This window comes from Fukomys damarensis, unplaced genomic scaffold (assembly GCF_012274545.1).
Source record: "Fukomys damarensis isolate Sample0158 unplaced genomic scaffold, DMR_v1.0_HiC HiC_scaffold_12, whole genome shotgun sequence".
NCBI lineage: Eukaryota > Metazoa > Chordata > Mammalia > Rodentia > Bathyergidae > Fukomys > Fukomys damarensis.
In genome coordinates, this window is record NW_022900924.1 from 42,981,197 (window position 1) to 42,997,223 (window position 16,027).

At 50.9% G+C, this 16,027-nt stretch overlaps 1 protein-coding gene across 8 annotated transcripts in view; it reads left to right on the top strand.

Annotated features, from left to right (window-relative positions):
- Window positions 1-14,818, top strand: part of Rubcn (rubicon autophagy regulator) — a 66,848-nt gene extending 52,030 nt beyond the window's left edge. For 4 of the 8 annotated variants that reach the window (XM_010623973.3, XM_010623976.2, XM_010623974.3 and 1 more), the window contains 11 exons: window positions 743-953; window positions 1,581-1,682; window positions 6,678-6,738; window positions 7,447-7,579; window positions 8,061-8,206; window positions 8,651-8,715; window positions 9,092-9,330; window positions 9,776-9,837; window positions 10,219-10,426; window positions 11,465-11,558; window positions 11,736-14,818. In XM_010623973.3, coding sequence (XP_010622275.1) covers window positions 743-953; window positions 1,581-1,682; window positions 6,678-6,738; window positions 7,447-7,579; window positions 8,061-8,206; window positions 8,651-8,715; window positions 9,092-9,330; window positions 9,776-9,837; window positions 10,219-10,426; window positions 11,465-11,558; window positions 11,736-11,914 — 1,500 coding nt within the window. In that variant the 3' untranslated portion in view covers window positions 11,915-14,818. The remainder of the gene's footprint in view (window positions 1-742; window positions 954-1,580; window positions 1,683-6,677; window positions 6,739-7,446; window positions 7,580-8,060; window positions 8,207-8,650; window positions 8,716-9,091; window positions 9,331-9,775; window positions 9,838-10,218; window positions 10,427-11,464; window positions 11,559-11,735) is intronic. The other 4 variants (XM_010623977.2, XM_010623979.3, XM_010623978.2 and 1 more) reach the window with 3 other exon arrangements.
- Window positions 14,819-16,027: the final 1,209 nt, after the last annotated feature.

Sequence of the window (16,027 nt, forward strand, 5' to 3'; positions counted from 1 at the left end):
AAAAAAAAAAAAAAAAAAAAAAAAAAAAACTAAGAAAAAGGACTACAAAGAGCTACAGTGTCCTAGGGGCTTGGGTTTAAAAATGTTAGAGCTCTAGATGTTATCGGGTCCATAAACAAAATATTTTTAACAGCAGTCACAAGACCCAAAAAGCATCTCCCAGTGATTTCAGGCTTTATCTTCTTCAGAAGTTGACTCAGTTCATCTCCCCTTGTGCTTTGAGCCCTCATGAGAATGCTCCGGAAGCTCTGGAGCTCCTCCTCCTCTCCTTACAGGCTGCAGCTGCTTGGGGACTCCGGCTATCTGCTGAAGCAGTCGGCCTGTGCACCACGCCGGCCTCAGGTGTGGCGGTGTTGCTGGCAGCTGTGCATCTCACCATGGCCGTCATGGTGAAAGAGTTACTGCCCGAGAGGCCTGAGCTTCAAGGTGGTCAGGGAGCACTGTGCCTTGGTTTGTAAACGTATTTGCAGGGGCTCCTGGCCAACCTGCAGAGGGTCTCTTCTCATTTTTTGTGGAAAATGGAGGAAGAAGGGACAGGCGTGGGCAAGGAGAGAGCAAGGAGAATCCAAGATGGAACAGGTTTCTGCTGATGGCTTTCCTTGTGAGAGAGCTCGCTTTCTCTGAGTGTTTCTGGCAAGAGCAGGGCATGGCTGGAAGCTCTGACCTCCCAGCGTGCTCGGCAGCGAAGCCTTCAGTCCCTCAAGGCCCCACCAGGCGACTTCTCTGGTGCCCTCCTCTGCAGGAGAACGCCCACTTCAGCATCTCCGAGTCCCTGATTGCAGCCATCGAGCTGATGAAGTGCAACATGATGAACCAGTGCTTGGAGGAGGAGGAGGTAGAGGAGGGGGACAGCGATAGAGAGATCCAGGAGTTGAAGCAGAAAATCCGCCTCCGGCGCCGGCAGATCCGCACCAAGAACCTGCTCCCGGAGTACCAGGAGACAGAGCGCGGCAGTGAGTGTGGCTGGGCTCCCTTGTGCTGCTCCTCAGGGCTTCGCTACAGATCAGCATCTTGGGGATTTTGGTTTCTGGACTTCTTTTATTTTTTTTTTTCGAGTTTTGTTTTTGCTAGTTAGTTCATTGGCCTTGAACTCACTTTGTAGCTCGGGCTGACCTCGAACTCACTGTGATCCTCCATCACAGGTGGGTGCCACCACGCCCAGCTTCTGGTCTTCCTTTAGATTGTTACCCCCAAGCCGAAGGCTCTCAGAAAGATATTACTATGCTGTTCTTTTTTTTTTAGCCAGACTAAGAATAGTCACCCTAGAGTTCATCTATTTCTGACATCAGAAATAGCTTCCTTGTGAAATAGGCTTTGACATGAAAGGAACTAAGACTCCTTCCAGATTTGTTTCCTAAGTGTAGTGTGTTGTATTACATGAAACTTTCTAAAGGATCTGGCTGTGATGGTGCAAGCACTCGGTGGCTAAGGCAGAAGAATCATTGGGAGTTCAGGGCCAGCCTGGGCTGCATAGCGAAACCCTTTTACAAAACAAAAGCCTTTTGAGGGATCAGTGATGGGGAAAGGAACAGGAGACCTCTCTTTATCCTATTTATTGTTACTATTTTTTAATACAACAGGCTTTCAGGTTACCTCCAGCAGCTCCCAGTTCAGCTCTCGGGATTCGACACAGTTCTCTGACTCTGGCTCCACTGATGAGGTTGATGAGCTTGAAATCCAAGGTAAGAAGCGACCTTTTGTTCCTAAGAAACTTTCATTACTAAGTTTCTTGCCATTTGGAATCATAGGCTGTGAGACTCCAAAGTGGGAGATCTTCTTTATGGCCTGTTAGGGAATGTTGGTTATTGTAAAGGGCGTTTTCTCTTGCTAAAAACAAAACCCCTTTCAAATTTAAATTCAAGGCCAGCCTTGTAACAAGTCCCTGTCTCAAAAATCAACAACAACAAAAAGAAATAAAATAAGCCGAATAAATAAAATCTAAGCAGAAGAGAACTTGAAAGGAAATGCTGTGGTGGCGTGGGCTGCCTGTCTCCCTGTGCCCTTCCTCACTTCCTCTTCCTTCCTCTTGGGTTGTCACGCACTCGGATTCCTCTTGCCCTATCCGGCTGACCCACACCGCATGAAATTAGAATCCTACTCTCCGGGCTCCGTGATACAACTGAGGTTACTTGGAAGTATTCAGAAGGAGCTATAGTGTAACCCTAAGAGAAAGGACAAGAAGAATCAAAAGAAAGTGAAAGTCCAGCTTACAAAGTGGGGCTTTTGTGTCTGCACCAACAGCCTCAACCTGCTCCGTGGATCCCTGGCTCTTGGTGGAAGCGGCGGTCTGGAGGCCAGGAGCGGCCTCTGTCAGGAAAGGCAGTTGTTCTGTCCCTACAAGTCATAGATTTCGAGACGAATAGCAACCAAAGCTCTTCCCTGAATTGTGTCTGAATTGTGACACTGTAAAGCGAGGAGGAAAAGCTCTCCTACTGCATGCTAGAGAACCCATGCATCTGCAAGACCTCCAGGTGAAGTAGCCAGGTTGCTCTCCCATTCAGAAATTCAGATTTTTAACGCATATTTTCCACCTTCCGTGGTCCCTTTAATGTAGCTAGTTTCTATGCATGATAAGGTGGTCGCTTAACAGTCCTTGTTTTCTTCCTGTGTGGCTTTCCAGCAACATTTCTTGAGTTCTCTAACACCGCATAGGTGAGCTCCAGTTGGTTCTGACACTGGCTACCTAGAGTGAGCACAGATGCACGAGTGAAGGGCTCAGTTTCCCTAGATCACTCCTGTGCCAGATGCCAGATGCCAGTGCGTTCCCCACACTTCTGTGCTACTGACCGCAAATTCACACATTCTCAGGAGCCCTTTCAGTATGAGACTTCTCTAGAATGACTCTCAGAATTTAGGAAAGGGCTGTACTTAAGATTATAGTTTAAACTGAGTATGGTGGCACACACCTGTAATCCCAGCACTCAGGAGGCTGAGACATGAGGATCACAGCAAATCTGAGGCCAGCCTGGGCTACATAAACTACAAGGCTAACATGAACTACATAGTGAGACTCTGTCTCAAAAAAAAAAAAATTATAGTTTATTATAAAGCATACAAATGAATAGCCACATGAAAAGAGACGTAGGAGGGCAGGGTCCTGCAGAGTCCGCAGCCGAGGGACCTCTGTGTCTCCTTGGAGTTTAGGGGTGCTGCCTCCTAGTCCATCCACATGGTTGTGTACTGGGATGCTCCCCTCACCTGGTTGCTGCGTTGTTTTTCGTTGCAGTTTCATCATCAGCCTTTGGTAACCCAACTTTGGTAATTGCCCCAGGAGGGCAGGGGAGTGAGGGTTCCTGCCTGATACTCCTGTGGTTGATTCTTCTGGGCCAGCCCCATCTGAAGCTATCGGGCTTACAGAGTCATTGCATGAGCCCACCCTAAGGTGTGGTCAGAAGGGTCTCCTTGTGAATAAGAAAAGATACTGCTACCACTCAGAAAAACCCAAGGGTTTGGGGAGCTCTGGGGAGAACCTGGAGACAGACCAAATATATATGTTTGATTACACCACAGCCTGTGACTGACTTGCTCTCCAGATTAGAAGAAAATCAGAGCGTTCCACCCTCTCCTTCAGGATGAGCAGCAGAATCCCAGGGGGGTACAATTAAGGCAGATTCGGAACGTGCTGCGGGAGTGGGTACGGCGCAGTCCATCCAGCTGCTCAGTGTCCCCGAAGCAAAGCAGGAGCCAGGGAAAGCGTCAGTCTGGAAGGAGCCTGCCCCGAGGGAGACCCAAGTGCGCTCCTGGTGGAAACTTGCTGCAGCCCCTGGCCCCAGGGAGTGGTGGAATCAGTGAATTTCCTAGTCACTTCAGAGCAGAATCCCTGAAAGGAAAAGTGCTCAGGCAGCGTTGGGGCCTCTGGGCTGTGTAATTCTTTGGTGGCAGGAGCTGTGATGTGCGGCTGGCTCTACGTGCTGGATGCCAGTAGGAACCCTTCCTACCAAGAATCAGATTTGTGACCATCGCCCCTTGGGGGAGCCACTGCCTTTGGAGGCGCCTGAGGCCGGGCTTGGGGGAGTTGGCAGTAGCTGTCTTCCAAGCTGTAGTGAGCCTGCCTGTGAATGTGAGTTCCCAAAAGCGTCTCAGCCTGAGGAGCAAGTCCTGGTCTGAGGAACATGTGTAGAATATCAGTCTCATCACTTTGCTGCCCTTTTAATAATTGTCACACAGATGGTAGCGAAGGCTCTGGCCTGACTCACACGTCAAAGACCAGAAAGAGCAGAAAGGGGAGGCAAAGGGCAGTCCTCCGAAAGCTGCCATAATGTATAAAAAGGAACATTCGGGAACTATATTTCTGATGTTTTAAAAATTACATCCAAATTCAAGAAGGTAGTCAGTTGCTTCTCCCATCCTTTTGGATCTTTTTTTTTTCTTTCTTTAAAGAAATTTGCAAAATTTCCTAAGAAATTTGCAGATTTGCAAAGAACTAATTTTTAACCATTGTCCGGACACACAGCCCATTCTTCTTAGGACGTATCGTCAGTTGTTTTTGTTGTTCATTTTTATATTTTCTGACATTTTTTCAGTCTGTAATAATAGCTTTATTCTAAAATATCTAAAGCACCTCAAACACTTGAAGTCAGTTTTCTTGGAGGAAAATAATTTGCTTTTGAACAAGAAATCCATAACAAGTTTTATAATTAGGTTAAATTTTACTCGGAAGATGAGTTTCCTAGAATTTTTTCTCAAGTACTGTTATTTGTTTTTTTGCTTGTTTGCTTGTTTGTACCAGGGATTGAACTTGGGACCTTGCGCTTGCAAGGCAAGTGGCAGAACCCACTGAGCTACATTCCGGGCCCCTCAAGTGCTATTATTTGGAATTGAATGACTTTCTCTTTCCTGTTTATTTCGTCATTAGCTGTCTTAGACCCTTACTGTCCTCCCCCCACCAATACTGGGGATCGAACTCAAGACCTTGTGCTTGTGCTTGTGAGTCAGGCATGGCATCACTGAGCTAAATCCCTGCCCCCCGCCTATGGTGTTTTTTAGAGACAAGATCTTGCTATATAATTCAGTCCAGCCTTGGACTCACTGTGAAGCCCAGGCTGGCCTCAAACTGGAGGTGACCCTCCTGCCTCAGCCTCCTGAGTTTGGGGATTACAGGCATGCATCACCACACCTAGTGACCCTGATCTACTTTTACCCACACCCTCAACTAGTGTCTATCCAGGTCAACTTGGTCCTCTTTTTCAACTGAGCAGAGTCGTCAGGATGTAGCACTACCCCAGGAGGACTGGGGGGCACCTGATCAGGACAGGTGTTTTGTTCCCAGGTACTGCTGGGATAAGGTTCTTACCCCACAGGGTTGTTTTCCACAGTCTTGGAATATTCCTGATTGGCTAAGAAATCCTGCCACTTCTTTGTACCTCTGGTAAGCGGAAGAAACTTGGTAAATTTTTTTTGAGATAGGGTCTCATTATGTAGTTCAGGATAGCCTTGAACTTACTATGTGAGCTAGGCTGGCCTTCAACTCCCTGCGATCCTCCTTCCTCAGCCTCCTGTGTGCCACCACACCTGGCTAAAAATGGTAAAATCTGACTTGATAATATGTTCTAAAGAGAAAAGAATGATTTGTTTCTCAAAGGAAAAAAAAAAGACTTCCTTTCTGGGAGAATTAAAAATTGCTGAATATCGTCATACTTTGATTAAATGCAGGGACACATTCTTAGAAATGTGTCATTAGATGATTTTGTACAAACATCATACTTACACAGATTAAGGTGGCTACCCTGGCTCTGGACAATATCATTGGACGGGATCACTCTTATCTACAGAAACATTGTTGTGTGGCACATGATTACAGCTTTTATGGAGACTGGTTTCCTCAGCAACTATGACTTCCCAACCTCTCCCCCCTGTGGTGTGTAGCAAGTTCTAAAGTAACAAAATTGGTTAGCATTTTAAGATTATCTAAGATTTTTCTTTCATTTTTTCTTCTCTAGTACTCCCAAACAAGATGAAATTGCAAAAGCTTTTAATTTTAGTTGATTAATAATTCATTTAGGAAATATTTTCTGAAAACCCATTATGCAAAAAGCACTTTGAGCCTGGTGTGGTGGTGCATGACTGTAATCCCAGCACTTGGGAGGCTGAGGCAGGAGGACTGCATAAATTCGAGGCCAGCCTGGGCTACATAGTAAGTTTGAGGCCAGCCTGAACTACATAGAGAGGACCTGTCTCAAAAAAAAAAAACAAAAAACAAAAACAAAAACCAAAAAACAAAACAGCCCTAGGTTCAGTCCCCAGTGCTGGCAAGAAAAAGAAGCCAGATAGAGTTCTGGCCTCTGTGACCATTTAAGAAAGGTTGAAATTCAGAGACCAAGAGAGATCTGAGTCATCCTTTTGTGCTTCTTCTGCTTGCTAGAGGTAGTGTCCCTGGGTGCCTGAAGACGTCTGCTCTTCTCATTGACTATTTTATACCAGCTCTCGAGTTTGAGTTCCCACCTGGACTTGTAACCTCTTGGACCTTCCCAGTGCTCTGTGTACTTCTCTAGTTCAGCCTGCTTGTGACTTGAGTAGAACCAAATCGGGAGTTGTGTTTCGAGTTCTCCTGCCCCTGACCCCGCACAGCATGGAGTGAGCACCTCAAGCGCTCAGCGGGCAGCACTCTTGATGGTTTTGTTATCTTCGCTCTCCTTTCGATCCTCTTCCTGTTCCCCTTACTTCTGGTTTCCATTTAGATGCCGACATCCAAGGGAGCACAGCCTCGAACAGCAGACCTTTCATTACCTCCCAGTCCTTGTGAGTAGTTTATTTATTTTTTTAGTATCCTTGGGGTAGGTGGAGAAACAAACCCAGTCTTGGCATATGGGTAGAGCCATCCTGATATAAAAGGACACAGGGATAACTGCCAGGAAGAAAGAACGGAGGAAAGGCCTTTGGTCTCAGTGGAGTGGACTGTCATGGACACCAGGGTCACAGCATGTTTTACTCTTCCTCTGACGACTCCTGTCATAACTGGTGATCCCAGAAGATCAAAGTCCTGGGAGACAGTGGTGATTGTGACTTTTTGATCATGAAATCAAACTGAGCACGTGCTGTAGCACAGACCCAGCTAGAGGAGGAAGTAGTCGCCCATTTGGATGGCCCATTATAACTAAAACAGGTCTTATTTTTGTTTGTTGGTACTGGGGAATCGAACTCGGACCCTTGCACTTGCGAGGTAGGCGGTGGAACCACTGAGCTAAATCCCCGGCCCATCTCAAACAGTTTCCCTCGCTTTATTTTGGAAGAAGTCCAGCGAAAGGAAGTTATGGAGCCCTTCCTGCAATGGTAGTGAGATTCGAACCCGAGTTTTAGGACTCAAAGACCAGTGTTTCGACCGTGCACGTGTCTGAGGAAGAGGAAGGAAGCTGGACAGCTCCCTCTGGCAGTCTCAGGTCCTGAGGGAGCCTCTGGTTGTCCTGTCTTCGCCCTGTGCTCAGCTCCCCTCGCTCCCTACTTCCCTAGATCCCACTGCGTCCTGCACTCCACGTCGGCCGAGGCGGTGGCCATGGGGCTTCTGAAGCAGTTTGAGGGGATGCAGCTTCCGGCGGCCTCGGAGCTGGAGTGGCTGGTCCCAGAGCATGATGCCCCCCAGAAGGTAGGCTCGGAGCCCCGCTGTTCATCGCTCTCCGGTGTCCTCCCTTATGCATGAAAGCCATCTGTTACAAATGCGTTGGACGAACGCATGCCTGGATGGATGGATGGATGGATGCCTGTCTCGGTTTTCCTAGCAGTCATTAAAAGCGGATGTTATGGAGTCTGCTGACCTCCTGCTCACAGAGCTTGAGCCGGAGCTCCTGTTTTGTGGCTAAATTTGAGACACTGCCAAAACAGCTCGAAGGCCTGAGACCCCCTGCTACACCAGGGTTCCTGGGGTGAGACCCGCTGCTCCAGGACGCAGTTGCTGTTCAGCTCCTTGGCTCCTGGAGTCTGCGGCACCTTCTGGCTTGTTTTGAGGCCAGCGTTCCCTGAAGTCCTTGGCCTGTGGTGTTCCTGAAGTGACTTTCTGTCATGGCCGCAAGGGCCCAGCCTGTGCTCCCAGCCTGTCCTCACCAGCTCCCCTGTGTTCTCTCCCACAGCTCCTGCCCATCCCCGACTCCCTGCCCATCTCTCCAGATGACGGGCAGCATGCAGACATCTATAAGCTGCGGATCCGTGTGCGTGGCAACCTGGAATGGGCCCCACCCCGGCCTCAGATCATTTTTAACGTCCATCCAGCCCCAACGTGAGTCCCCACGCTGTGCTCTTCGGGAAACAGGAACACCTGGGGATGTCAGGACCGGCGCCCTCTCTTCTGGTCTCGGCTTCCACCCGCACTTCCTGTGTTACTCTTCATCTTTCCGATCCTGTCCAGAGTTAACTTGTTGTTACACACCTCACTGGCATTCCCAGCCTGCTGCCGCTCTCCTGTCAGTGTATGAGCTTACTGATTTTTCGTTTCTGTAAGATGGTTGGATACCTTTCTGCCCTGTTGCTCTTTTGCCTTTCTGTTGTACAGAAAATCTGACTCATAGTTGGGGAGAGCCACTGCCAAGATCTAACCCTAACCTTCCAACCCTCAGCTCTGTCCAAAGGTTCAGGTGAATTCTCTCCCCCGAGTCGTACCCTCCTCCTTTGTACCTCAAGGCTTCCCACAGCCACCTGCCAACACCCCTTCGCCTTTCCCTAGGAGAAAGATCGCTGTAGCCAAGCAGAATTACCGCTGTGCGGGGTGCGGCATCCGGACTGACCCTGGTGAGGCCTCCTGGCTCCATGCTGCCCAAGGGCTGTGCCTGCTCCCACACCTCAGAGAAAGGGGCCTGTCAGGAGCAGTAGGAGCGGGACAGGGCAGAACTGGAGAGAAAGGAAGAGGGGCCTGGTGGGGAGGAGAACTAGCAAGAGCCGTGGCCAGCGGAGGGGAACTGTCCTTGGAGGAAGCAGGGCAGTTGGAGGCTGCGTCTCACCAACTCTGGCAGCTGTGTTTCCTCTGTGGTCTCCAGGATGTAGGGTCCACAGGCCCCTGGGTGGGTTTCCGCTGGCTCCGCAGAAGGTGACTGGTGGCCACAGGCCGGCCCCTCCCTCCCTTTGAGGAGTGGCAGAACTGCCTCACATCTGCCCTCCATTCTTCCAGATTACATCAAGCGGCTAAGGTACTGTGAGTACCTAGGCAAGTACTTCTGTCAGTGCTGCCATGAGAATGCCCAGATGGTCATTCCTGGCCGGGTCCTGCGCAAGTGGGACTTCAGCAAGTACTACGTCAGCAATTTCTCCAAGGACCTGCTGCTCAAGATCTGGAATGATCCCCTCTTCAACGTGCAGGATATCAACAGCGCCCTCTACAGGAAGGTCAAGCTGCTCAACCAAGTGCGGGTAAGGCTGGGACAAGGTCCCGCCCTGCCCTCTGTGGTCTCTTAGGGCTTCCCAAGGTTGCCATGCTGGTCTAGCTGTAGCCATCTCCTTTGGCGTCCTGCTCTGTTTACTTAACTTGTAATTCTTCGTTTCTTTGTGTGGTTCTGGGGATGGGATCCAGGGCTTCACACATGCTGGGCAAGCCTTTCACCACCAAGCTGCACCCCAGCCTTCTGTCATCTGTCGGCCTTCTGACAGTTTTCCATTTCCTAGATATCTGTCTTGTCAGAGCCCCAAACTTGCAGCAGCAGGTCTGAAGCTATAGACAGCATTTGACGGCAAAAGCAGAATTTCTCGTTAACTGAAAATATTACTGAGAAGAAAATAGGAGGGAAACCTGCATGACTGGCCTTTCTGACACACAGTCCTCTCTCTCCAAACCCCCACCCCAATGTCTTCTCCCCAGCTGCTTCGGATCCAGCTGTACCACATGAAGAACATGTTCAAGACGTGCCGACTGGCCAAGGAGTAAGTCCGGGCGGAGTCCTCTGGCTGAGTTATGTCCTCATGGGTCACGTCTCAGCAGGCGGCTCCGGTGTTATCAGGAGAGAGAAAGAGAGTAGGGAGATTTTGTAGAAATGTCCAGAAGTGGTGAACAAGAAGCCACAGCAGTAACTGTTGCTGCCCTCTAGGGTGGGTGAATCTGTGGTTATTCTGTTCAGTGTGGGCACCGCTGTTTGTAAGCTGGCATTGGTTACTCTGTACGAGGTTATAAATGAAGTCACTTCTGCCATCCAGATCCCTGTTGGTGTGGGAAGGCTGGGGTGACCGGAACAGTTGGGCCAGCAGATGTCACCCACCCTCATAGCTCCTCTCTGTTGTGGCTGAATAGGGCTTTTTCTGCTACAGTGTACCACGCAAAAATGTTCATTCCCTTCCCCGTGTGCTGCCGCTCACCGACAGGCTGCTGGACTCCTTTGACACAGTCCCAGGCCACCTGACAGAGGACCTCCACCTGTACTCTCTGAATGACCTGACCGCCACCAAGAAGGGGGAGCTGGGGCCGCGGCTCACCGAGCTCACCCAGGCAGGGGCTGCCCATGTGGAGCGATGCATGGTGAGACCTCGTGCCGACTCTCAGAGCGGCCTTCACTCAGGGCTGGGGAGTGGGGTGGACCTGGGTCCTTGTCATTCTGCTCAGGAAGCTGAAAGGGCCAGTCAGCACTGCGGGTGAAACTGGACAGGGCCGCTGTTCGCCCGGTCTGAGCAGCTCGGTCATATGCAGGAATTGGGGTTGGCATCGCCCCACAGAAGAACTCTCCCGTGTGGGAAGGGAAGCCCTTTCAGTTAGTGTCACCGAAAGAAATCATGTTCCCTGCCTCAGTTTCCTTGTCTCAAAATGAGAATACTGTCCACACTATCTTTTCCTCTCAGTATGTTTGAGCATTGATGAAGTTACTAATGTGACAGCATTTTGTAACCTTTCAGATATTCTTCAAGTACAGTTATTACTGTCCATGGTAAATTAAACATGCCAGAAATTCAGAAACTCCATTTTTATTTTTATTTTTTATATAGTTCAGGCTGCCCTGGAACTCACTGTGCAGCCCAGGCTGGCCTCAAACTCGTGGTGGTCGTCCTGCCTCAGCCCCAGAACTTCTATTTTAAATCTCTCCATCTCAGCCTCTGTGCACTTTGTGTTTCTGTGCAGGCAATCCCAGAATTCAAGCTCAAGAGGGGCACAGGTAGAGGCCTGTGTGCTGGGGAGTTGGGTGTGCTTGACTCTGTACTTGACTCGATGCTGATAGTGATTTGTGGAGGCAGCCTTGTTTTACACTTCGTCTTAATTAGCAGTGATGCCAAGATAAAACCCTTACCCAGACTGGCACATCGAGTCTGCAGCTCTGTGGCACCGTCCCTTCCTCCTTTCCTTCCTCATTGAGAGCTGCTCTGCTGCAGGGACTTTCCAAGCCAGTGCCGCTCTGGTCCCCACCTAAAGCCTGTCTGGCGCTGCCCTGCCCGGGCCCCGTTTGGCCCAGTCTCATCCCTGGAGGCGCTAGGATCGCCTTTGCCCCCTGGAGGGTTTCTTCGCATTGCTCCGTGAAGTCCCCTCTCAGGCAGGTTCCTCACTGGCTGCCTGTCTGCTTCCTCCCAGCTCTGCCAAGCCAAGGGCTTCATCTGTGAGTTCTGTCAGAAGGAGGAAGACATCATCTTCCCTTTCGAGCTGCAGAAGTGCCGGATCTGTGAAGGTGGGTGCTGGTTCAAGGATTAGGGCAAGGAAGACTAAACATAAGTGAACGTATTTCCCCCGAGCCACCCGTGTTAGCCACGGTTTGCATCCCAGCGCCAGAGCGCCGACTGTGGTGGTAGAGGCCGTGGCATCTGAGGTGACGTAAGTTCCCTTCCCTCTCGTCTCCCCTGATCAGAATGTAAAGCGTGCTACCACAAGGCCTGCTTCAAGTCTGGATGCTGTCCTCGGTGCGAGCGGCTGCAGGCCCGGCGGGAACTGCTGGCCAGGCACAGCCTGGAGTCCTACTTGTCCGACTACGAGGAGGAACCTGCAGAGGTCCTGACCCTCGAAGCCACTGTCCTGGAGGGTACCTGAGGGAAGCACATGTTGTGCCCTGCCTTGGGGCTGGGGTCACACAAAATGCAGAACTGAGCCACCCTGTGAAGGTCTTTTGCCCTCGGGGCTTTTTTTTCTAAATTATTATTTTTTTAATGACTTGCCTGATGTCCACGTGGGGCCAACCTCTGTTCGGTGGATGGGTCCAGTCTGCTGTGACGGCTAATTTGGAGGCACTGGCACCTTCCCTCAGGACTGACACACGATCTTGAGTGAAGCTTCTAGTGCCCCTGGCAGGGAGTGGACGGCAAGGCCCAATTCTGTCAGCACGGCCATCTCCGTAGGACCAGCGCTGGTCCAGTGCACCTCCGGTATCATCTCCACTTGTTTTTAGCCCTGGAGCCTGTGAGCCAGGCCCCAAACAGCTATCTTCTTTGCTGACGTAGTGGGGGCTGGGGTTTTCTCCATCGGATCCTGAAATGCTGAGAAGCACAGAGAACAGGACTCCCTGGGGTTGTCTGTCAGGCTTGTGTAGAGCAGTCATTAATGTCCTAGAGCTCAGAGAGACAGCTGTGACGTCCCTCTTCAGAGAGTTGTAGGCAGAGATGGTGTCCCAAGCTGACTTTCTTCATCTCTCCCAGTGGGCACGAAGCAAACAGCATGACTGAGGCTTAGGCCTGGCCCGAGTGCAGCCTGTACCAGTGAAAGTGGGGCACAGCTGTGACTTAGGCACGTATCCAGGTAGGGGAGCTGCTGGCCTCCCCTTAGGTCTGGGACTCAGGTGACTGAGCTCCTGGACACTGGTGCCATCTTTCATGCTCAGGAAAGTCCCTGCCGCCCTAAGGTGAGGCCAGGAGCCCTGTGGACCATCTTAACGTGAGTCCCTAACTGCTGCATCCTGTCAGACGGTCATGCTGGTTCTCAGTGAAGACACAGCCCAGCTCCGGTTCTCTGTGCACAAGCTGGGACTCTCCCTGGTGGCTGATCTCTTGCCTTAGTTTCTTTTCTCAGATTGGGAGAAAACCCTTCCTGCTATTCCTACTTTCTTTTCTCAGAGTGGGAGAAAACCCTTCCTGCTATTCCTAGTGTTAGAAAACTTGACGGGTTGTAGATATGAATGTGAATGTCCCTGCCTACTTGGGATTACAAGAGTCTTTAACACCAATTACGCATTTACCCCTACCCAGCCTGCTGACGTTCACTCGTTCAGTTATTTTCCTAGGGCTCATTTTAACACTCCCCATCCCCATGTCAATGTGCATTCTGATGGGAAAAGTGCTCGATGGGCTTGGTATGTTTGTGATGTTCTTGAAGTTGCTGTAACCCCTAATTGCTCTGTGAAACATTGGTCCGGTTTGCTTCTCCAAGGGTGGCCGCTCTGTGCCCTAACCTGGCAGTGTTCTGGGACTGACTTTCCTGTGCACTGTTCTTGTCTTCCCATAGTTGGTCACTGGTAGAATGGCTTGGGCACTGCCCCTGGAAGCTGAACCGGAAGTCACAAACGGTTGGTGGGAGCTGATGTATGCCGGAGCTGGGGGTGGGGAGGGGCACAGGGTCTCATGAGGAAGTGGAAGGGACACTGGGTCACAGCTACAGTGCTGGTTCTCCCATTGACAGTTAGCCTCTGAGAGCCAAGGCCCTTGAAGGGCTGACTAGAAGTTCCCTCATCCTTCAGGGAGCTTTGAGAACAAACCCACATTTCACTGAGGTCAGGCCCCCGATTCAGACTCAGGGCTTTGTAAAAGTGGTGAAGTCTACTTCCGGTCAAACCCAGATACTTAACGCCAAGTCACTACACTGGAGGAGAGATGACTCCCAAGCTTCCGCCTGTTTCCTGTCACACAGGACCAGACGCAATCTCCCAGGCTCCGTGTTTGTCACTGTCCCCCTCATCCCTTTAGACTGAAGATGTTTGAGCGACCCTCACACTGAGCTGTCATCCCAGGCCAACCCCCTGTGTGTTTATTTACTTGAGAGTCAGGGAGAGAGGGCTGAGGAAGGGACGTTTTGAAAGCACTTTGCAACTTCGCAGTACCTGAGAATCCCCGGCTGCCGTGGGGAGACACTTTGAGGGCCCTGACGGAGCCCTTCTGCGTGTCCCAGGAGGGAAGAGTGGTCCCTTCTGTACATAAAGGGTAAACAGACTTGCTCCCGAGGCGGAGACGAGACTCAAGACATTGCAGAAGAGTGGAAGACATTTCCACTCACAGGAGGCTGTCACTGACCTTCTCACTTCTGTTGACGTTACACAAAGGAGCAAGTCTGCATAGAGCTGTCGCTCTGCCACGCCACTCGAGTGCGAGCTGGATTTCCACTTGCTGCTGTGCTTGCACAGCCTTAACGGTCCACCGTCATCTGTAATAAACCAAGTAAATGAAATCTGCCTGCCGCTGCTTGCCTTCGTATTAAGAGATGGGCCCGAGTGTACACCTGACAGGGCCCCGTCTGAGAATTCTGGGGACTGTGCAGTGCGTCTCCCCCACGACTCTTCAGGTGCCTCTTTGTCATCTCCAACCAGTGTGCCCCAAACCAGCAAAAAGATAGTTCTCCAAGCCTAATCATTATTCACCCGCGCCTGAAAATGTCCTTGTCTTTGAATTCCCCCTTGAGTTAGGTGTGGAGTCTGGCCAGTCAAGCTTACCTCACTTGTGAGATAAACAAGTGACTCTAAGGACAAATACAGTTCCAGGAAGGGCAGAGACTGAGGCAGTGGAGATTTGCAGACTTGTTGAGCCCAACACCGGTGAGCAGAGTGCCATCTGTTACCGTGGACAGATGCATGGTATTCAGTGATGGAGAAGGGAGGCGTGGATTCTTACAGCACCCTGGGAAAGGTGGGCTCCACAGTGCTTCCTTTTCGCTTTGAGCTTTTGGCTTGGAGGCGGGGGGAAGAGATGGGTGCCCAGCACCTCCTGCTGTCCAGTCCTCTCTCTACCCAACACCCAAGGTACCCAAGCACTCTTTTTAAAGTGTTAGTGGCAGCTGCCAGAGGACCGCACTTTCCCTCTGTGAGCCCCATGTTCTTTGGGTTAAAGATGAGTGTGGTTAGGGCCGGGCGTGGTGGTGCACGCCTGTAATCCCAGCATTTGGGAGGCTGAGGCAGGAGGATCACTGTGAGTTCGAGACCAGCCTGAGCTACATAGTGCGTTCCAGGTCAATCTCAACTACATAGTGAGACCCTGTCTCAAAAAAAAAAAAAGTAATTAGAAAAGAAGGAGAGGATGGGTCTGGACTGTTCAGGATATGGACATTTCGGGGGGTGCTGAGTGCTCCACTGAGCTGCACCCGGGGCCAGCTTCAGGCCGAGGCACAAGAGCAGAGAGCTGTGCTATGCTGGGGTCAGTGGGGGACAGCAGTGGTGCAGCAGACCCCAGGTGGCAGGAAGCTTCTTAGTGTTTAGGTGAGGGCGTGGTGGCACGCCTGTAATCCCAGCATTTGGGAGGCTGAGGCAGGAGGATCACTGTGAGTTCGAGACCAGCCTGAGCTACATAGTGCGTTCCAGGTCAATCTCAACTACATAGTGAGACCCTGTCTCAAAAAAAAAAAAAGTAATTAGAAAAGAAGGAGAGGATGGGTCTGGACTGTTCAGGATATGGACATTTCGGGGGGTGCTGAGTGCTCCACTGAGCTGCACCCGGGGCCAGCTTCAGGCCGAGGCACAAGAGCAGAGAGCTGTGCTATGCTGGGGTCAGTGGGGGACAGCAGTGGTGCAGCAGACCCCAGGTGGCAGGAAGCTTCTTAGTGTTTAGGTGGCTTTGGGGAGCAGCCTCTTAGAGGATACACAGGCACCTTCTTCCCAGCTGAGCCCCGCCCGAGTGACGGGTCTTGGAGTAACTCCCCTCTTCTGTGTTTCCGCCAGCTTGAGTAGACCTGACTGCTTCCCTCCATGAAAGCCTCAGCAGACAGACAATTGGGTGTGGGGTGTGCTGCGGGCATCCCAGCACTCAGGAGGCTGAGGCAGGAGGAATGCTTCAAGTTTGAGGCCAGCCTGAGCGACGTTTAAGACCATCAAGACCCTCTCAACAAAACAAAAGTGTGTGGGGGGGTGCCGAGTAGAACATTTACACAAATGTGAGATTAACGTGCAGCTGACTAACACTAGGGCCTCCGGTCTCATTGCATGGTCTGGCCTGTGGTGTGGGCTGCAGATGC